The 23111-nt window shown below is 38.7% G+C and overlaps 1 protein-coding gene across 2 annotated transcripts in view; it reads left to right on the forward strand.

Moving 5' to 3' along the window:
• Positions 1-23111, forward strand: part of LOC132124176 (solute carrier organic anion transporter family member 5A1-like) — an 86859-nt gene that overhangs the window by 46327 nt on the left and 17421 nt on the right. For both annotated transcript variants that reach the window (XM_059535061.1, XM_059535062.1), the window contains exons 4-6: positions 18225-18357; positions 20286-20488; positions 22916-23080. In XM_059535061.1, coding sequence (XP_059391044.1) covers positions 18225-18357; positions 20286-20488; positions 22916-23080 — 501 coding nt within the window. The remainder of the gene's footprint in view (positions 1-18224; positions 18358-20285; positions 20489-22915; positions 23081-23111) is intronic.

Here is a 23111-nt window from a genome sequence, read left to right on the forward strand (position 1 = left end):
AGATTGAGTTGAGGAGGTCATTCCACCAGGAGTGAACATTTAATTTAAAAGTTCGTAAAAGTGACTTTGTGCTTTTTTAGGATGGCACAATCAAGAGACGTTCATTTGCAGAACACAAGCTTCTAGAGGGCACATAAGTCTGAAGTAACAAATTAAGGTAAATGGGTGCAGAGCCAGTGGTAGTTTTGTGGGCAAACATTAATGCCTTGAATTGTATGCGAGCAGCTATTGGAAGCCAGTGCAAATTGATAAACAGAGGTGTGACGTGTATTCTTTTTGGCTCATTAAAAATTAATCTTGCTGCCGCGTTCTGAATTAATTGTAAAGGTTTGATAGAATTGGCTGGAAGACCTGCCAAGAGGGCATTGCAATAGTCCAGCCTGGACAGAACAAGAGCTTGAACAAGGAGTTGTGCAGCATGTTTCAAAAGAAAGGGCTTGATCTTCTTGATGTTGAATAAAGCAAATCAGCAGGATCGGACAGTTTTAGCAATGTGGTCTGAGAAAGTCAGCTAATCATCAATCATAACTCCAAGGCTTCTAGCTGTTTTTGAAGGAGTTATGGTTGATGTGCCTAACTTGATGGTGAAATTGTGATGAAACGATGGGTTTGCTGGAATCACAAGCAGTTCTGTCTTGGCAAGGTTGAGTTGAAGGTGATGGTCCATCATCCAGGAAGAAATGTCTGTTAGACAAGCTGAGATGCGAATAGCTACCGTGGGATCATCAGGATGGAATGAGAGGTAGAGTTGAGTGTCATCAGCATAGCAGTGGTATGAAAAGCCATGTTTCTGAATGACAAAACCTAATGATGCCATGTAGACAGAGAAGAGAAGTGGTCCAAGAACTGAGCCCTGAGGCACTCCAGTAGTTACATGTTGTGACTTGGACACCTCACCTCTCCAAGATACTTTGAAGGACCTATTTGATAGGTAAGACTCAAACCATTAAAGTGAAGGCAGCTGATTCTTAGGCCGGCGACACACTGTATGCGTGGCGCAAGCGTCTCAGCTGCGTGGCGTGTCCGTTTTTAATTCGGCTCCCATTTTAACAGGTTAAGCTTGCAGTCTGCCTGCGTGAGACGCGCATCTCAGGCGCGGCTCGAGCCACGCGGAAAACGCGTGCATGCTAGAAATAGAACCAACGCCCTATTATATATATATACTGTGTACCAGAATACAATCAATTTTTAAAATAGAGTATGCTTGGAAAAATAAAACTGCCCTTCTACTTTGGTTAAAATAACTTCAAATAGGGCTTATCAATTACCTTGAAATTTAGGAAATTGTAGGTTGTTTTCGAATTTTGAACTCCACTTTGTTTAATTTGTAGCTGTGCAACTGGAATGCATAAAGAATGCCAATTGCTGTAAATTTTTAATCGTTTTCATAGCTTGACTTCCTTAAAATTGCTTCTCATGCTAATTAAATTCACTAATCAAGCAGCTTATCTAATGTGTTTCATCTCATTTCATAATGTTTAAACAAGATTTCATTATTGGTCCCATTGGATAAACAACAACAGTCTGTTTTTTCTTTACTCATTTGCTTATAAAAACTCATCATGGTGTTTGCTGAATTAAGCATTAGCTGAGTTTGAGCATAAGAAATCTCTACACTATTATTTAGATACTAATAGATAATAATAATTTAATTAATCTGTTTGAAAGAAGTCTCTTATGCTTACCTAGGCAGTAGTTATTCAACAAAATAGAGTAAAAAATATTAATGTTATGAAATATCTGTACAATTTAAAATATATACATATATTCTATTGTTATACATTTATAAATTTAATGTATTCTATGTATGGAAAGCTGAATTTTGAGCCTGCTGAGATTGACAGCTTCTGGAATAAGATCTAGTCTTGTGAGGATACCTGACAAATTATATTAGTGACACATGACCCAAGTAACACAGATCCGGCTTTGGCAAAATTCTGTCATCATTTACTCAAGGAGGTGTGCAGCTGAATTCATAAAATTTCAATTCATGTCATGCAGTGGAAGTGAATAGGGATGGACGCTGTCAAGCTCCAACATAAACAGGAAATCACCATAGAATTAAACCATGCCTAATTGACAGAAAATTAAGGTTTGGTCACCCATTTCCAACCGTTGAATCCAATAACCTTCCTGTTAATTATCCTGTGAAGTGTATTTGTCTTTGTCTAGAGTCAAGGCCCAGAGTCAAAAACAATAACAGTACATGAGCATCGCTGTTCTGCCAGAGTGTTTATGATATTGTTGTTCAATGTCAATGAAAAGCTGTGTGATTTAATCATTTGAATCCTGTCGACTAGTTGCGTATGGTGAGTTTGTTGAATGAAGCACATAGTGCCCCCCCCCCCCCCCCATTTTTCTCTCTCTGTCTCTTCTGTGTCAGCTACATTGCTCTTTTTGTCTGATGGATCACTGCTACTCTGTGGCCTTTGAGGCCTCTGTGTCCTCTTTGCACCTCATTAGCCTCAAAGTCATACCTTCCCCAGGGACACAAATGCCCTTAGAGAGGACTGTGGTTCCCTCACAGATTTGTGCTTCAGGTGCAACTTAGTGAGTTATTGTTGCTGCTTTGTGAAGTTTCTGACCATAATTTTAGGAGTGCCTCAAGGCTACGTAGTCAGGTTATTCCCATTCTTACCATTTTTTTCACAAAAGGTGATGTCAGTGCAACCCAGTATGACCACTGTTTTTTCCTGTCCTACAATTAATGGATTTTTATAGACCTGTGTACACTGCAAATGTACTTTTAATGATTTTTTGTAACAATATTATTATATATTGTAAATAAGATAAATTATTTATTAATGTAGATTAGGTCATATTAAACACTTGAGCTTTATGAAGTGAATTGACTGAAGTGGTGAGTGGCCAAGTATGTTGACACATACTCGAAATTTGTGCTCTGCATTTAACCCATCAAAGTGAACACACTTACAGTAGTGAACACACACACACACACACACACACACACAGAGAGCAGTGGGCAGCCACATTGCTGAGGCACCCAGAGAGCAGTTGGGGGTTCGGTGCCTTACACAAGGGTCTCACCTCTATTGAGGGTGGTATTGAGGGTGGAAAATAATTTGTGTTATAGTGTTTAACAAAAAGATTTTCATGTTTTTCATTTCTCTCACGTGTGACGCATGGATTTATCCACCATGTGGTTTTAGTTGTATAGCATATTGCACATTTTATACCAGGGGTCTCCAAACTTGGTCCTGGAGAGCCAGTGTCCTGCAGAGTTTAACTCCAACTTGCCTCAACACACCTACCTGGAAGTTTGTAGTAGCCTATTAGGACCTTAATTAACTGGTCCAGGTGTGTTTAAATAGGGTTGGAGCTCAGGTAAACTCTGCAGGACCTCCAGGACCAAGTTTGGAGACCCCTGGTTTATATCATCATATCTCCCAGCCCGATTTCAGATTTTATTCAGTGATGTAGTAGAACTTATTATCCCATATCTGTCCTTGGAATCCTTTTTCTCTGGGTGTTTGTAAGTGATGTTGTGGGAATATCACTAAAGCCATGTCTAATGCTCTGACGGAATTGTACTGGCAGCACAGCTGTGTCAGGCCATTCTGATGGGGCTCTCTGGGAGAGATGTATAAGGTTAGAACTTGTAAGAAGACACAGCTGCATCAGCAAGTTGCCATGACAATGTCATTCCCAATTTCATTGTCTTTTACCCCGGTCTCCTAGCAAAGCTACAAGGTCGACCAACACAGAGATTCAGTACTGTATACTCGGAGGCTCAGTGGCTTTAGTGGCTTTCTCAGAATTTATATACTGTTATATTTCATGCTTCACCCCACTGAATGTAGTTTGATGAACTGCTGCATATTATGCTGTTGTTGTACTCCAATACAATTCTCTAGGGATACAAGGCTTCATTAGAGCCCAGTGTGAGATTATACAACTCAAGCCCATATTTAATCAGCTTCATGCTCTTAACAGGACAAGAAAAACACAGATGTCCTGCAATAAATCCCCCACAGGGCACATTCAGTGACATTAGTGGACGTTGCAATATTTTATTTCATCATATGCTTCATGCTCAGTTGGTTTAAGGCTGTTATGGGCCATTCACCTTGTGCAACCTTTTTGCCCTCTTTCACGACAACACCGGTGTGCGCATGATGACCTTTTTTTTTTTCGTATGTAATGAAATCAATTTATTAATCTTCCCTAATTATTTTTGCCACTCGGGATGCAGCTCATTTAACATGAAAGATGCTCACTTCAGTCTTCATCTTCTTCTGCTGAGATAACAAATCCTCAAGGAGTCAGTCAGGGTTGGGAGCGTTTCAGTCAACCTTTGTGAGCTCTGCCTGACAACGGGGGTAGAGAGAGAAAACAGCAGTTCCTCGCCCCATGAAACAAACCATATCTAAATCCATCACACAGGGGGAGAGGGGAACACACACAGCTGCACTCCTCCAAAGGGATCGATGGTGTTTTTAATCGAATCAATTAATCTAATAGAAATGACTAATCTATTAAATGTATCTAAATTTCTAATATAAATGTACCAGTTCTATCGGGGATACAATTAATCTAACACTATCACACTAAAATGCAGTTTTTTTATTGTTTATTTATATATTACACTATAAGAAAAGGGTAAATAAAGCAATAAGATGTACCTTTTAGCTTTTGTACCTTAAGTTAGCACCCCAGTCACAGCTTTACCTTTTTCTGAGTATGTTTACATACGTTTACAATATTTATATAAATTTATTTGTGGTGTTATTATTATTATTATTATTATGAATAATAATAATAATAATAATAAAACATTATTTATATGAATTATTATACAAATTAGTTGATATAAAATTTTTATCATGTAATTTTTTTACTTTCATAATAATACCCATGAACAACATAATTTCCTTTATTTTAAATACTTTTGTTTTTGATTATTTCATAATAAATTCCATTTTTATTAGGGCTGCAACTAACGATTATTTTGATAATCGAATAATCTGTCGATTATTTTTACGATTAATCGATTAATCGGTTTATGTACTTATATTTTAGTTTTTTCCATTTTTTCCCCAAGTAAATTATTAATAAATGGTCTTTATCATTCAGCATAGATTTAAGAGATTTTAACCATTTTGCACTGTCATATCCTCATCAAAAATATACCTGGAGTTGTTTTATTGTGTTAGTAATCCTTTGTCGAACTCTTCTGCAATCAGAACACTGACCCATACTCTAGCAAATTTCACAAGGAGATTTCAAATAATGTTTTCACCATGGCAGTCCTTAGAGCTCCTAAAGTAGTTTAACATCCCGAACAAAGCTTATTAAGGAATCTTTCAGAACATATTTTCACGAAGAATAAGCATAAAACAGAAAAAAATTGCAGTGCATTGTATTTTATTATTTACTGGGAAACAGCTTTATAGCTTATGCTGTGAAATTGTAAACAATCCTTCAAAAAAAGTGCCAATGGCATGAAACCTGAATGGAACTCACAATTTAAAGTAAAATCCATCAGAAGGTTGTCCAGAAAAAAAAATAGGACACACACAAAAAACCTGCTGTGTGAAAAAGAGCAGTGAATAATACTTAGAAAAAAAAGTGCATTTCAAATATCTGCATTTACCTCTCTCATTCAGTCATAATTAGGCTGCACGACTGAATTTTGAACTGGTAAACGACAAACTGATCACAGAACATGTTTGTAAAGCTTTAAATGTTAACTGTTAAAAAGCAATGTTATCAGCTTTTACGACTAAACATTTGCAAACAACATTGTACTGGAGAATCTGCACAAATGAAAGTCTTAGGGGCCGTTCACAAATCGCGCTAAAAACGCGTGGAAAACGCTAGGCGCACCGCTTTCTCCTTCTTTCCAAAGCGCTCGCGCAGAAGCGCCCCTGAGGCGTCTGCCTTTGCTAAGCAACCATGACGTGCTCTCTCCTTGAAGACGCGGAAATTTCAGCAAAGGATAAATGGATTTGCAGCTCAAAAAATCGCTTGCAGTAGCTCTGCTACTAAATTTATTTCAAAATGGAAATCCATATACAACTATGATCAGCTGTTCCTTTCATCTTGACTGAGCTTTTAACGTTGTTACGGGAAAGGATGAAGCTGATTGGTTAGTTCTTGTCACATGACCCGCGGTGTGGTTGCTGCATTCTGAAAAGTTGAAATGTTTTTAACTCGATGCGGTGCGGTGTTGGAATAACGAACTTGAGCGCGCAAAAGACGCAATATGTGAACGTCCCCTTAAACAGTGCAGTAGTGCAGAGTTTACAGGTTACTCTTCTTTTTTAAAGGCTCAATGTAAGTACTCCCACATCACGCTGAATGCTGCAGACATAGACATCATATGATGTCTATGGCTGCAGAGACGCTGTTCGGGAAGCACGTGACATAAAACAAGGCCAGCTATTGGCTATTCGCTACTTCTCCTGTTGTACTGGCTGAGTAAAACCTCCGGTGGCTCATTACTGCCACACTTTGGTCACCGCAGATTTGAAATATGCACGAAATGAGCCGCTTACGGCAAATAAAAGTTATTTAGCAACGAATCGATGACTAAATTAGTTGACAACTATTTTAATAATCGATTTTAATCGATTAAATCGATTCGTTGATTCAGCTCTAATTTTTATCATAACAAATTATCTTATATTTAATATAATTGTATTTTTATCTATATTAATGGGCACCATATTTTGGGATTTTTATTTAGTAAATCCTCTCTTAAACTACTAGTGTATTAATAGAGATAGAAGATGCACCTTTAATTATAAAATAAATGCATCAAAAATCAGCTCAAGGTCACATTCAGGTTCATTTTGATTGTGATGTGACCAAAAGGGAGTGAGTGAGTTGTTTACTTTGTAATACGCCTTCTAGGTTCAGTAATGTGAGGCACTCCTCTCAAAATGTCTTTTCACCTGTATTTCATTATTTATATACATAATTTGATCTCATATTTAGAAATGCATTTCCCCATCTAATTCATTTTGAGGAAAACCCAATGCCTCCCAGGAGAAGGCGATGTCCTTGAGTGATTTGGTTGCGTGGTGTTGTATGTGTGGTTCTACTGATGCACACCTGCAGCATAAGTACGAAATGGCTTCATGCTGAACAAAACAGCACAGCACTGCTGCTACAAACACAGTACAAAAAAAAGAACAGACACAACAGACCTTGGCAGAAACATTCACAAAAAAAACACCATATGACAAAAAAAGTGGAAAACAATTACAAACTCTGTAACAAGTTTTATTGCAAGGTCTGTGTTGCCAATTCAATCAGTCGAGAAGGATGGGTTTCAAGAAATGTTACAGACTTTAGATCCCAGATATAATCTGCCTTCAAGGAGATATTTCAGTGAAAACAGCTCTACCAAAACCGTTCAAGACAATCGCTGTCCCATAAATTGCAGAAGGTCACCTATTATGCCACAACCTCCGATCTGTGGTCCAGCAGAACCTCGGAGTCGTACTGCAGAGCAGTGTCAAAAATGTTATAGTGTTGTGTTCTAATGTTTACATTTGGCAAAACACGACTTTTTTTAAAGAGGTAGTCACATTGTTGTTAGTCTATTACTAATAGAGTACTGTTTGCAAAGCAAAGTTAATTTATTACGTACATATATTGTACTGAAAAAGTCAAGTGTCAATATCGCCCACTCCTAGTGTCAAGTGACTGACTCTGCATCATATCTACTGAGCAGGTCTGTTGTGTAAGTTTCATCGCAAAGGTTCATTTGAAATTCGTGGAGCATGCTGTTTTGACGTCAGTTTTTGAAGTTGATTGCGATATTGTACGATATTGCATAGACAGCATGTTTTTTCCTCAGCAAGCACCTCCTCTGTCCTTCCCAGGAAGGAGAAACATCACATTGGCCAGTGGTAAAATCTATGCTGGGTTTCTGCCAGGCAACAGGCAACCTTGAAGGATGTCCAATTAAATGTCCCTCCTTCACCCTCTGCTAAAGCATAACGCTATTAACATGATCACTTCAGCCGAATAAAGCCGTTACACAATCTGAAATGAAATATTTTCATTTTAGTGATGGGTAATGATCAATAATATACTGACTTCCAGTATATAATTGTTGTCTACTAAGGTAATCAATTTCTGTTACTCATACATTTATGATTATCAATTTGTGTATCTGACATAACGATTGTGGGTTAATGAATGAACAACTTGGAATAGCATTATGAAAGTGATTGGCTGTATCAACCTGGTTCTAATAGGAACAATATTATAATAACTGATCAAATTTTAAGGCTAGGGAAAAGTCAAAGTTAAGTTTAAGCTTATGCATAGGGTTAGAAATGCATTTATTTAATAGGAAACATTATTATTGACATTATTATTAATCATTCACCAAAAATGGTTACTTATAATTTATTTCAGTTAAACCAAGTTTTATATCTCACAATTTGCCTTAAGATCTCGTTGTTGTAGGCTTTTTTTCACATAATTGCTATACTATATGTCACAGTGGGACTTAATATCTCACAGTGTGACTATACTTTACCATTTTGCTTTTATTTCTTGTAAATATAACATCAAACTTTACAATGTAATTTTATATCTTGTGTCTTTTATCTTATTGCGACTTTTACAGGGATTTGCAACTATATCTCACAGTGGGACTTTATCACAAAGTGTGACTGTATTTCACAATTTTGCTTTTATTTCTTGTAAATGTGACTTCATATTTTACAGTGTGACTTTATATTTTGCATCTTATAATGTCTTGTGACTTTCACATAATTACAACTATATCTCACATTGGAACTACTTCTCACACTTTTTATTAGCTTATCAAAACTTTATTTATGTAAATACAAATTTACTCACAATAGTACTTTACCTCATAATTGGACTTTATATCTCACAGTGTAACTTTACTTTATCTCACAATTACCTATTACAATTACATTTTTTACACTGAGGCTAAAACAGACTTTCATACATTCATGGCAAGCATAATCTATTTCTGTGATGTTTGCCATGCCAAAGAATTAAAATCTGGCTCACTTCAAAGCTCTTGACTCAACACTTACTGATAAGCTGGCATGCTGGTTATTTATTTCCACAATAAAAATGCACCACATATTTCCATCTTTATATCAAGGCTATATCTGGCACTTCATTGCCACATTTTACCCAACTAAAATTAATCAACCTCTGTTCATTCAGGGCTGTTTCCTGATTTTTTTTTCTATTCAATAAGGTGAGGAAACTGCACATAATTTCTAGTTTCGCAATTACTTTACATTAAAATCAAGATTTCACTTCATTAAGTGAGACTTTAGAGGACTCATGCTTGTCTTTTCCAATACTCATATGTGCTCAGTGTGAGCACTTGTTATTGTTAAAGTGGATTAGTACTGAATCATTAATGTAATGAAATGCCACTCTGATTTCACATCCTTTATAGTAAATTTCTATGTGCTTATATATGCTGCGCAGTAAAAATGGGAAGCCTGGTTCCACGAAAGCTCTAATAAAATGGCTTTAGTAATTGATGAATTCATAGTGAATTAATTGATTATTTTAATGCTTCAGACAAGCAAAGTTTATTATTCTGTATCAGACTGTCTGGTGTAGGCTGTTTCCTCTCTTTATTTGTTCGATGTTGGCCAGATGTTTGGTTCAGTGTGCTGGGCATTTCTGCTTTTGGCTGATAAGAGCATTTATCTGCAGCTTTTCTGCTTTTAAGAATAATTTCTCCCTGCTCACATAGTCTCCAAGTGTATTTCAGAGGAACCTGTTATTTAATTAGGCTGTAGATAAAGCTGATTTGAATATTTGAGAAGTCAAGACTAGAAGAGACCCTGGTGATCCATAGTTTGCAAAGAAAGCCACCTAAGTGAATAAATGAATATCATTATGGGAAAAGGTTGCAGCATTATTTTCTCTGCACACTCTTTGAAGTGCACAAAAGAATTATGGCAGACATGATTCAGACTCTCTGCCATGTTTTTTCTCAGCTGTGGCACATTGTGGCTTGTAAGTGACTTCACACTGACACCACTTTCTTTTTAAACTGATTTATTGTGTATTTGTTGCAGGCAAAATACAAATTGAAAGGGTTTGTGACTGAGAGCGATAATTTTACCAGTGTACCATACAATGACTCCACTAACAGCAAATCCAGCTGCTAGATCTTCTGAAATACGAATTGATGCAAACTTCATTGATATAAATGCATATTTTCTGAATGGTTACAGTATATTAATAATTGCATTTCAATGATCAGATTTCAAGTATCAGATAGAACTGTTAAACAAGGACATACTAATGAAGAAGTGTTGGAGGTGTTGGTGTCATGGTTTAATGTTTGAAAATTATATATAAATTGTTTGAAAATTATTAAAAATTATAAATTGCAATATGAATGAAGACTGATATTAATATTGCAATTAGTTGCAGTGTAAAATAAAATTATTATACAGTCAAAACATGCACAGCAAACCTGGAACATTTATTTGGAATTTAATTCATTCCAATATCATGTAAAATCGCCATTAGATTGTGCAGCCCAATTGTGATGCTTAAATGTACTTATTCACCTTATTTATTTAGTTTTGGTGTGTTTTGATTTTCTATTTTTTAGTGTAGTATAGATTTAGAATATCAGGAATTAATCATATACCAGCCATAACATCAAAATAATTGACTTATAACTTAATGGCCAGAGTTTTGGTATCAGTGCATCCAAAAAAGAATGAAAAGACATTGCCCAATACATCCATTTTATGTTTTATTCCAACCAGATCCACTTTAAAACACCTCACATTGTAATCGTCTGCAAATAAGTATGAATTTCCCCAGAAGACTTGAAAGCATCATAATGTAAAATCAAACAGACAAAAGTCAACCTGTCCTATTTCATGGTGTTTTCAGCACCCATTGCTGAATCTGGTACAGAGTGTAAAAAATATCTGTGCCCAAATGTCATGCCGCTCTCCCTGTAATGTGCGAGTGTGTGTGTGTGTGTGTGTGTGTGTGTGTGTGTGTGTGTGTTATATTTGGCTCATTCTTTCGTCACTGGCTTCTCTCGCGTAAGGAACAAGAGACAGGGGTCTAAGCCAGTGTAGTCCTGTTTACATCAAATAAAATGTGACTTATCAGTGTCCCTCAACATGTTTGTACTTGTTTTATATAACCTGGCAGGCCTTTGGCCATACCTTCTCCCATACAGAAGTAGATTAGAGATTAGGCCTAGTTGTGTTGCTGCACCTGCCTCAGTTTTGTGTGAGCTTCTGGCTGGATCAGAACCAGCTTGGCAGCCGCGTAGGTCATATGGAAGGGGAAAGAGTCCACTACTGCTATATGTGATCAAACGCTAACAGATGACTGTAGGGATAATGCTCTCCCGACAGTACATGGTGTCGAAAACAACACCACAAAGTAATCGAGCATTGCATATGCAACTCTCCATGTCAAGGAATAGCAAATATCTCTAAAGATCCTTTTAAACCACCTGCACTTTAGAGTATAGATTGGGCCAACAAATCAAGCCCGACCCTACCCGAGCCCGAGCACGTTGTGTCCGAGCCCGGCCCGGCCCGACACGTTCACTGTAATTATGAGCCCGAGCCTGATTTACCATTTTAATATGTGGGCCGTTATAACCAGGGGCGGCGCCAGATTATTTTTTATTTTTTTACCGCAGGTGCTGCTGTGCTAGATCATTTAGGCTACGGGGGAGCTGCGCAGTTATATATATATATATATATATATATATATATATATATATATATATATATATGTATATATATATATATATATATATATATATATATATATATATATATATGTATATATATATATATATATATATATATATATATATATATATATATGTATATATATATATATATATATATATATATATGTATATATATATGTATATATATATATATATATATATATATATATGTATATATATATATATATATATATATATATATATATATATGTATATATATATATATATATATATATATATATATATATATATATGACTAGTTTAAAATGTTTCCATACCGACCCGGCCTGAGGCCCGAACTTTTTAGCGTAGGTCTTTTTAGCCGCTCTAATCTCTTTGTTCGGTGTGTTCCTGGCCTGATTGTACAAGACTCTGTCCACATTTGTGTAGGCATCCTCTTTGGCCTGACGAAGATGTCTGAGTTTTACTGTAAACCATGGCTTATCATTGTTGAATGTTAAATAAGTCCTGGTAGGAATGCATACATCCTCACAGAAACTAATATAGGATGTTACAGTCTCTGTGAGTTCGTCAAAATCGGTGGTAGCAGCTTTAAAAACACTCCAATCAGTGAGGTCAAAACAAGATTGTAAATCCTGCTCTGTTTCGCTGGTCCATCTCTTCACAGTCCTTACTACAGGTTTAGCAGGTTAAGTTTTCTGCTTGTAGGATGGTATAAGATGAACCAGACAGTGATCAGAACGTCCCAAAAGCTGCTCCTTGAACAGAGTGATATGCATCCTTTATTGTGTTGTAACAGTGATCCAGTATATTACTGTCTCTGGTGGGATATGTAACATGCTGTCTGTATTTTGGCAGTTCACGGGAGAGATTGGCTTTATTAAAGTCCCCAAGAATGATTAAAACGAATCCGGGTGTTGCTGTTCTGTCTCTGTGATCTGATCAGCGAGTTTCTGTAAAGCTGAGCTCATGTGCGCTTGTGGAGGAATGTAAACACTCACCAGAATGAACGAGTGGAACTCCCGCGGCGAATAGAACAGCTTGCAGTTGACAAACTGCATTTCTAGATCAGGACATCACATCTTCTTAAACACAGTTACATCTGTACACCAGCGTTCATTGATGTAAAAGCATGTCCCGCCGCCGCGCGATTTCCCCATTGATTCTGATTTGCGATCTGCTCTAAACAGCTGAAAGCCCGGCAGATGGAGCGCGCTGTCCGGTATGGCGTCATTCAGCCAGGTTTCCGTGAAACACAGAGCAGCAGAGTGTGAGAAATCCTTATTTGTCCGAGAGAGCAGAAGGAGTTCGTCTGTTTTGTTCGTCTGTTTGCCCGAGGTCGGTGGCGGGAAATATCGGCCCGACCCGGCCCGCAGAGAATCTAAGCTCTACTGCACTTGGACGCCAGCTCACTTAACACTATCTGTTTGCACGTGTCAATGTTTACAAATAGATTCAATGAAATGGGACAAAATTAATCTTTACAAACTATATATCATTCTAAAGATCTAAGCCTCGAGAATCAACGATAGATCACTGTTTTTCAATGAAAAGCTTATGAAGAATGTATTTCCTAAATTTGTGTAAGCAATACACATCAAAACATGCATAATCAAAACTCAGTACATACCAGATTCATTGTAATAACGAGTCATAAACACATCCAAGGTAGTATATCATGGTTTAGCTATAAAGGTAAATGTCAACTGAACGACATCCCAAAGAGCACTTTTAGTCCAACGAAGCAATTACATTGTAATATCAGAATCAGAAAGAGCTTTATTGCCAAGTATGCTTGCGCATACAAGGAATTTGTTTTAGTGACATAAGCTTCCAGTACACAGAGACAACAACACACAGACAAAAATAAAATAAAAATAGGCAAATAAATAAGTGTATAAACAATTGTGCTATAAATGATAATGGAATAGAATTGAATAAGATGCAGGGATGTACTAGGATGGAGGGGTAACAAATAAATATAAGGATATTGCACATTTTTTTGGAATAAGCATAAGTATAAGTGGGGAACATTCAACTGTTCATGAGGTAGATTTCCTGGGGGAAGAAACTGTTCTTCTGCCTTACTGTTCTGGTATTTGCGGCTCTGAGGCGCCGGCCAGATGGCAAAAGTTCAAAGATGGGGTGACTTGGATGTGAGGGATCCAGAGTGATTTTCTGAGCCCTTTTCCTCACTCTGGATGTATACAGTTCTTGAAGGGTGGGCAGGGGAGCACCAATAATCCTTTCGGGAGTCCGAACAGTTCTTTGTAGTCGTCTGATTTTGTTGCTGAACCAAACCAGACAGTTATTGAAGTACACAGTACAGACTCAATGACGGCTGAGTAGAACTGTTTCAGCAGCTCCTGTGGCAGGTTAAACTTCCTCAGCTGGCTAGGAAGTACAACCTTTGTTGGGCCTTTTTCACAATGGAGTCAATGTGATTGTCCCACTTCAGGTCCTGGGAGATGGTGGTTCCCAGGAATCTGAATGACTCCAATGCAGCCACAGTGCTGTTCATGATGGTGAGTGGGGAAAGTGCGGGGGGGGTTTCTCCTAAAGTACACGATCATCTCCACTGTTTTGAGCGTGTTCAGCTCCAGGTTGTTAAGACTGCACCAGACAGGCAGCTGCTCAACCTCTTGTCTGTAAGCAGACTCATCACCCTCCTGGATGAGGCTGATGACTGTAGTGTCGTCTGCAAACTTCAGGAGCTTAACAGAGGGGTCTATAGAGGTGCAGTCGTTGGTGTACAGGGAGAAGAGCAGAGGGGAGAGAACACATCCCTGAGGGGCACCAGTGTTGGTGGAGCAGCTGTTTGATATGAATTTCCCCAGTCTCACTAACTGTTGCCTATCTGTCAGAAAGCTGGTGATCCACTGACAGATAGAGCTAGGAACAGAGAGCTGGGTCAGTTTGGTCTGGAGGGTTGTTGGGATGATGGTGTTGAAAGTCGAACTAAAGTCCACAAACAGGATCCTCACATAAGTCCCTGTTTTGTCCAGATGTTGCAGGATGAAGTGCAATCCCATGTTGATTGCATCATCCATGGACCTGTTTGCTCGGTAAGCAAACTGCAGGGGGTCCAGTAAGGGTCCAGTGATGTCCTTCAGATAAGCCAGAACCAGTTTTTCAAACGACTTCATGACGACAGACGTTAGAGCCACAGGTCTGTAGTCGTTAAGTCCTGTTATCTTGGGTTTCTTTGGAATGGGGATTATGGTGGAGCGTTTGAAGCGGGAAGGCACTTCACACAACTCCAGGGATCTGTTGAAGATCTGTGAAAAGATGGAGGCCATCTGGTCAGCACAGATTTTCAGACAGGCTGGTGTAACAGGGTTGGTGTTGGCGCAGTGGATAAGTCACATACCTTTGGTGTGAGAGACCCGGGTTTGAATCCACTGTGAGACACCAATTTGTTCCTGAGCAAGACACTTAACACCTAATTGTTCCAGAGGCGTGCAACCTCTGACATATATAGCAATTGTAAGTCGCTTTGGATAAAAGCGTCAGCTAAATCAATAAATGTAAATGTAAACAGCATCTGGGCCTGGTGCTTTTCTTCTTTTGTCCTTCTTGAAGACCTGGCGCACATCATCATCACAGATTTGAAGAGCAGTAGGTGTGGAGAGGGGGATTGCAGGAGGTGTTAATGGTTGTGCAGGGAGATGGTCAGAATGGGTGTTTCAAACCTACAATAAAACTCATTCAGGTCGTTAGCAAGTCGTTGATTAGCCTCAGTGCAAGGGGATGGTGTCTTGTAGTTTGTGATGGCTCTCAGTCCTCTCCAAACTGAAGTTGAGTCGTTGGAAGTAAACTGGTCTTCCAACTTTTTAGCGTAGGTCTTTTTAGCCGCTCTAATCTCTTTGTTCGGTGTGTTCCTGGCCTGATTGTACAAGACTCTGTCCACATTTGTGTAGGCATCCTCTTTGGCATGACGAAGATGTCTGAGTTTTACTGTAAACCATGGCTTATCATTGTTGAATGTTAAATAAGTCCTGGTAGGAATGCATACATCCTCACAGAAACTAATATAGGATGTTACAGTCTCTGTGAATTCGTCCAGATCGGTGGTAGCAGCTTTAAAAACACTCCAATCAGTGAGGTCAAAACAAGATTGTAAATCCTGCTCTGTTTCGCTGGTCCATCTCTTCACAGTCCTTACTACAGGTTTAGCAGATTTAAGTTTTCTGCTTGTAGGATGGTATAAGATGAACCAGACAGTGATCAGAACGTCCCAAAAGCTGCTCCTTGAACAGAGTGATATGCATCCTTTATTGTGTTGTAACAGTGATCCAGTATATTACTGTCTCTGGTGGGACATGTAACATGCTGTCTGTATTTTGGCAGTTCATGGGAGAGATTGGCTTTATTAAAGTCCCCAAGAATGATTAAAACAAATCCGGGTGTTGCTGTTCTGTCTCTGTGATCTGATCAGCGAGTTTCTGTGAAGCTGAGCTCATGTGCGCTTGTGGAGGAATGTAAACACTCACCAGAATGAACGAGTGAATCTCCCGCGGCGAATAGAACGGCTTGCAGCTGACAAACTGCATTTCTAGATCAGGACAGCACATCTTCTTTAATACAGTTACATCTGTACACCACCGTTCATTGATGTAAAAGCATGTCCCGCCGCCGCGCGATTTCACCGTTGATTCTGATTTGCGATCTGCTCTAAACGGCTGAAAGCCTGGCAGATGGAGCGCGCTGTCCGGTATGGCGTCATTCAGCCAGGTTTCCGTGAAACACAGAGCAGCAGAGTGTGAGAAATCCTTATTTGTCTGAGAGAGCAGAAGGAGTTCGTCTGTTTTGTTGGGTAGAGAGCGTAGATTTGCCAGATGGATGCTAGGCAACGGCGTTCAAAGTCCGCGCTTCCTGAGTCTGACGAGCGCTCCCGCTCGCTTCCCCCGTCTGTGCGTCCTGAAGCGCTTGATCAGCGCCGCTGCTCCTCCGATAACAACTTTCTGTAAAACGTCTGAATAATTTAAATCCGGTAAAAGATCTTGTGGTGTGTTCTGCCGAATGTTCAGCAGTTCATCCCTGGTGAAACTGATCGTGTTTGTTAAACAAAAAACAGGAAAAACGAACAAAAACAGTACAAACACTGGAGAGCCAAGCACAGAAACAGCCATGTGCGGCACCATCGAGATGATTGGATTCACATTGAGAGATGCGCCATATATAGTAATATAGATAGTAATTTACGTCTCATTTCTTTGGGTACATTATTGTTTGTATGCGTTATGGAATAACTTGCATTCAAAAAACTGTGTCCTGGTAGTAAAAAAACAGCATGGTTTTGTAGCATAGAGTGTCAAAAACAGAATGAGAGCATCCACAAAAAAAAAAAGTCAAAGATACCTGGAATATTGTTTATTTGAATTATGGCGCTCTCTCGTGATGGCTTGTGATGTGCGCTTTGACGCAACTGTCATCTGATGGGGGGGGCGTAACTTAGCGATCAGCTTTTTACACAATTAATTATTTCCTTTTTCTTTTTTTTTCTTTTTTTGTGGGGAATGTGGCTGTATCTGCATGATTACCATCTATATGAGCGCACATCATCGTGTGATTACTGTGCATGACAGCTATCAGTGTAGATGCGTCTACATGAATAGAGTGTGATTATTGACTATATGTTGCATCTGTATGATTACCATCTGTGTAACTGACCATTAGAATGATTATTGACTAATTGAGCATCTATCAATGTGAATGCTATATTCCTAGCAGTCTCAAGAAACTCATGAGACATGTGACTTTCAACCCATTACTTTTCTGGATTGTGTCACAAATTATTATATGTATTTTTATATGAAATAATAAATAAAATAAAAATCAGTGTGGTACAATTTTTTTTGAGGCACTTCAGTGTCTATAACCTTTAATTTTTTTGAGCATTATCAACTCTGGATGATGAAAAGTAAAGCGAGTGTAGCACACTGGAGTCAGGAATTTGCAATTTTCAACACCCATGTTGCAATTTTAAGTTAGGTAGGTCATTTTCATCTGTGAGACCCAAATTGGGGGGTGCAGGTTAATAACAAGAACCAGCATCCAAAGAGTCACAAAAAAAAAAAAATCTCATTTGAGTCATTTTTCCAGGAATCAGACTACACTGGTCGTGCTGCAGGTTTTTGATTAACTAATAAGAATTGACTAAATTGCTCTTATTCGTTTTTATATCAAATGTTCTGTCTCCTCCATATACTATCATATCTGGTGTATAAACAGAGCTGTACAGCATTTAGAAAACTGCTACTAATACATGATGTTCTTCAACTACGTGGAAGCATGACGCACTATTAATGATTAGTCCTTCATACTCTTCGTCATCTCAGTGTGGCTGACTCAGTCGCCCAGTGAGTCAAGAGTGGCAATGAAAGTGAAAAGAACATTAACAGCCTCAATCAGACATCCTGTGAAATGAAAAAAAAAAAAGTAATTATGTGGGTGTACAGAGCGTGGTTTGTAACATGTGGTTGTTTGTGTCTTTCAGCTATTATGTATTTGATGGGGGCCCTGGGGCCAGCTGCGGGGTACCTGCTTGGAGGTGTTCTGATCGGCTTCTACGTGGATCCAAAAACAGTCATCAACATTGAGCAAAATGATCCACGCTTTGTTGGCAACTGGTAAGATCTGCTTTTTGGTAGCTTCATTCCAGACAATTTTTTTTGGATATTTACTACAAATAACATTGAAGTATTTGGAGGGAGTATTTTGAGCAGCTGATGAACGAGGAAAATGAGAGAGAGAGAAGGTTGGATGATGTGGTGTTAGTAAAGCAGGAAGTGGATAGGATTAGTAAGGAGGAAGTGAGAGCAGCAATTAAGAGGATGAAGAGTGGAAAGTCAGTTGGACCAGATGACATACCGGTAGAAGCATGGAGATGTTTAGGAGAGATGGCAGTGGAGTTTTTAACCAGATTGTTTAACAAGATTTTGGAAGGTGAGAGGATGCCTGAGGAATGGAGAAGGAGTGTGCTGGTACCGATCTTTAAGCATAAGGGAGATGTGCAGAACTGCAGTAACTACAGGGGAATTAAGTTGATCAGTCACACCATGAAGTTATGGGAAAGAGTAGTGGAAGCCAGGCTGAGAGAAGAGGTGACCATCTGTGAGCAACAGTATGGTTTCATGCCGAGGAAGAGCACCACAGATGCCATATTTGCTTTGAGAACGTTGATGGAGAAGTATAGAGAAGGACAGAAGGAGCTGCATTGTGTATTTGTGGATCTAGAGAAAGCGTACGACAGAGTGCCAAGAGAGGAGCTGTGGTATTGTATGAGGAAGTCAGGTGTGTCAGAGAAGTATGTGAGGGTGGTGCAGGACATGTATGAGGACAGTGTGACTGCAGTGAAGTGTGCAGTAGGAACGACAGACTGGTTCAAGGTGAAGGTTGGACTGCATCAAGGATCGGCCCTGAGCCCTTTCCTGTTTGCAGTGGTGATGGACAGGTTGACGGACGAGGTCAGACAAGAGTCTCCCTGGACTATGATGTTTGCGGATGATATTGTGATTTGTGGTGAGAGTAGTGAGCGGGTTGAGAAGAGCCTGGAGAGGTGGAGGTACGTGCTGGAGAGGAGGGGAATGAAAGTCAGTAGGAGTAAGACAGAGTACATGTGCGTAAATGAGAGGGAGGGCAGTGGAGTGGTGCGGTTACAGGGTGAAGAGGTGAAGAAGGTGGAGGAGTTCAGGTACCTGGGGTCAACAGTGCAAAGTAATGGAGAGTATGTTAGGGAAGTGAAGAAAAGAGTGCAGGCAGGGTGGAGTGGGTGGAGAAGAGTGACAGGAGTGATTTGTGATAGTAAAGTATCTGCAAGAATGAAAGGAAAAGTTTATAGGACTGTGGTGAGACCTGCGATGTTGTATGGGTTAGAGACAGTGGCATTGAGTAAAAGGCAGGAGGCGGAGCTGGAGGTAGCAGAGCTGAAGATGTTAAGGTTTTCGTTGGGAGTGACGAGGATGGACAAGATTAGAAATGAGTTTATTAGAGGGACAGCGCATGTTGGACGTTTTGGTGACAAGGTGAGGGAGGCGAGATTGAGATGGTTTGGACATGTGCAGAGGAGGGACATGAATTATATTGGTAGGAGAATGCTGAGGATGGAGCCACCAGGAAGGAGGAAAAGAGGAAGACCAAGGAGGAGGTTCATGGATGTGGTGAGGGAAGACATGCAGGTAGTTGGTGTAAAAGAGGCAGATGTAGAGGACAAGGTGGTATGGAGACGGATGATCCGCTGTGGCGACCCCTAATTGGGAGCAGCCGAAAGAAAAAGAAGAATAAGAAGAAGACTACAAATAACATTGAAGATACCCATTTCAATTCATTTATTTAATTCCAGCCTTTGAAAGAGTAGCGTAAACTAAATGTTTGCCACTTTTTGAGCACATTTTACTACAAATAATGCTTTAAATCCCCATTTCTATTCATTTATTTCACTTCAGCCTTTGAAAGGATAACATAAATAAAAATTTTACCACTTTTTGAGCACATTTTGTTAAAAACACTGGAAATCTCCAGCCTTATTGTCATTAGAAACAAATCGCTTTGTTTCTAGGTGGAGTGGTTTCCTACTCTGTGCTTTCGCCATGCTGTTGGTCATCTTCCCCATGTTCACATTCCCCAAAAAACTTCCCCCTCGACACAAGAAAAAGAATGGGGCAGACAGCACCTCCAATGATGATGATGTCCTGAAAGAAAAATCCAACAACAAAGACCAAACTGTGGCATCCTCCATGGGCTTTGGGAAGGACATCAAAGGTGTGTATCTCAGTCATGTGATGATGCACACTACACGAAGTGTGCATGTACATATTGGAGTGTTACCTTGAAAATGTGGTTATTTTTGTCCTCAACGCATTCTGAGAAAACATCAGATTAGCAGAGGTTCATAATATCATAATATGATTATGTGATACAAAGCATTGATTTGTCATTTAGCTGATGCTTTTAACATCTTACAGTACAGTCATTATAAATACAGTCCTCTGAAGTTTAGTGTCTTGTACGGAGCAGGATATGAACCTGAAATCATTCTGTTATCAGCCTAGATCTTTGACCAAGAGGGTTTGTCTCTCCCTCTTTTAATTACACAGGGCTGCTGACCACCACTGTCAGGAGATTTTCAAATGCTGATATAGAAACTGTAGAATGATGATCCAGCTTAAAATGTTATAAATGAAGACTGCGTAAGCTTGCAGAAGTTGCTTTTCATTATTCATCTGGGAAGAGCATTAATGACAATCCTGCCACCATCATCACTAATACGGTCCAGTTCATAACCAATCTGCAATTGCACTGCTGTTGGGAATTTTAGGAATTACTGCTGAAACTTTATCTAAGAGATGACAGAAACCAGTTTCTGCTTTAAAACAAAAAATAAAGCAAATAATTTTAAAATAAGATTTAAACTCACACTGTGAATACAAAGTCAATGTGAGAGGAACAAAAAGTCAGAATTGTAAGATGAAAAGACAAACGTACAAGGAGTAAAATATAAATGTACATAGATTAAAGTCACAAAGTAAATTAAGATAAATAAAGTTGTAATTGTGAGATTTAAAGATACATTTTTTTTGCTTCCTTTCAATTTTATACAGCACTGGTATAATTGAAAAATACACTATAATTGAATTTGCATTGATTCAAGCAATTAGTGACACTATATTTTAAAATAATTTTATTATAATAATTATAAGTTTATCACAGTTTTCACAAAAATGTTTAGCAGCACAACTGTTTTTAATATTAATTATAATAACAAATGTTTTTTGAGCACCAAAACAACATATTAGAATTATTTCTGAATGATCATGTGACTCTGAATACTGGAGTAAAGACTGCTGAAAACTAACATCAAAGGAATAAATTACTTTTTAAATTAAAATATATAATAAAATATATATTACAAATTCAAATTAGAACAGTGTACATTAAGTTAAAAATCTCATTGCTATTATTGTCACACTGTGCCAATTATTATTTGCCTGGAGAGACTTTTGCCCTGCTTTGACAAATACACACAAGTGACTACAAGCAAGACAAGCTTTGTTCTATAAAACAACTGTAACCTACTTCCATTCCTCCTGGCTTGTATGTGTTTGAATCAGTAGGCTTTCCGCATTTCAACTTTTTCTACTGTGCCTAGGCTAGAGCAGTTTCTGGGACTTTGATGCAGAGGCAGAAAAGATGTTTTGTTCATTAGTAGGTGAAGGTTCTAATCTGGCTGCTTTGTACCGGCTTCTGTCTCTTCTTTCAGACCCATAGATCCCATAGATAGTATGAGAGTTCAACCTTCGGGAGCAATTAAAAGGAATGGGGCGGCAGTGGCTCAGTGGTTCATGTAGGTTGTCTACAAACCGGAAGGTTGGTGGTTCGATCCCCGGCTCCACCTGACCAAGTGTCGAGGTGTCCTTGAGCAAAACACCTAACCCCAGCTGCTCCCGACGAGCTGGATGGCGCCTTGAATGGCTGACACCGCAGTCGGTGTGTGAATGTGAGGCAAATTGTAAAGCGCTTTGGATGGCCATGTGGTCTGTTGAAAGCGCTATATAAATGCAGTCCATATACCATTTTACCATTTTAAAAATTCGATTATAATCTGTTACAATGGAAACAGTACTATGGCGCTAACCTGCTAATTAAAAGAGGTGGCTTTGTTGGCCATAATGAAGCAGTTGGCTAAAACTTATGGGATTTAAATGGATTAGCCGATGAATCTAGAAGAGATGTAGAGACACCATGTTTAGGTTTAGCTGTCTACCCTATTAGAACAGCAAACATATGATAGTACGGATTATAACTTGTTTGAGAGCTGATGCGGAGAAGAAAGCAGGTCACGTCTGACCACGAGCATTTCTTGAAGACAAATTAGCATGGAAATAAATTGTATTTATTTGTTTTCATTTTTATTGAATTTTTATTAATACATAGTACGGTATATTGTTGCTATAATGGTTATTGGCCTATATTATAGATGTTTTTTTTTTTTTGTTTTTTTTTTAAACAGTTCATTTTTAGCAAATGGCAAATAAAATAAACTGCTAATAAACTGATTTATTTTGGTTTTTGGTGTTTTATTTATTTATTTTTCTATTTAGATAAAATATTACAGAATTTTAATTTTGGCCATTTCATGGTTATTGATGTGTAGTTTAAATGCTGTTTTTTTTTAATCTCATTGTACAGACCTCCCCAAGGCTGCCATAAGGATCCTCAGCAACATGACGTTCCTGTTTGTGAGTCTGTCCTACACAGCTGAGAGCGCCATCGTCACTGCCTTCATCACCTTCATTCCCAAGTTCATCGAGTCTCAGTTTGGAATCCCAGCCTCCAATGCCAGCATATACACAGGTACATGTTTTCACCATAACCGTAATTAGAC

This window comes from Carassius carassius, chromosome 42 (assembly GCF_963082965.1).
Source record: "Carassius carassius chromosome 42, fCarCar2.1, whole genome shotgun sequence".
NCBI lineage: Eukaryota > Metazoa > Chordata > Actinopteri > Cypriniformes > Cyprinidae > Carassius > Carassius carassius.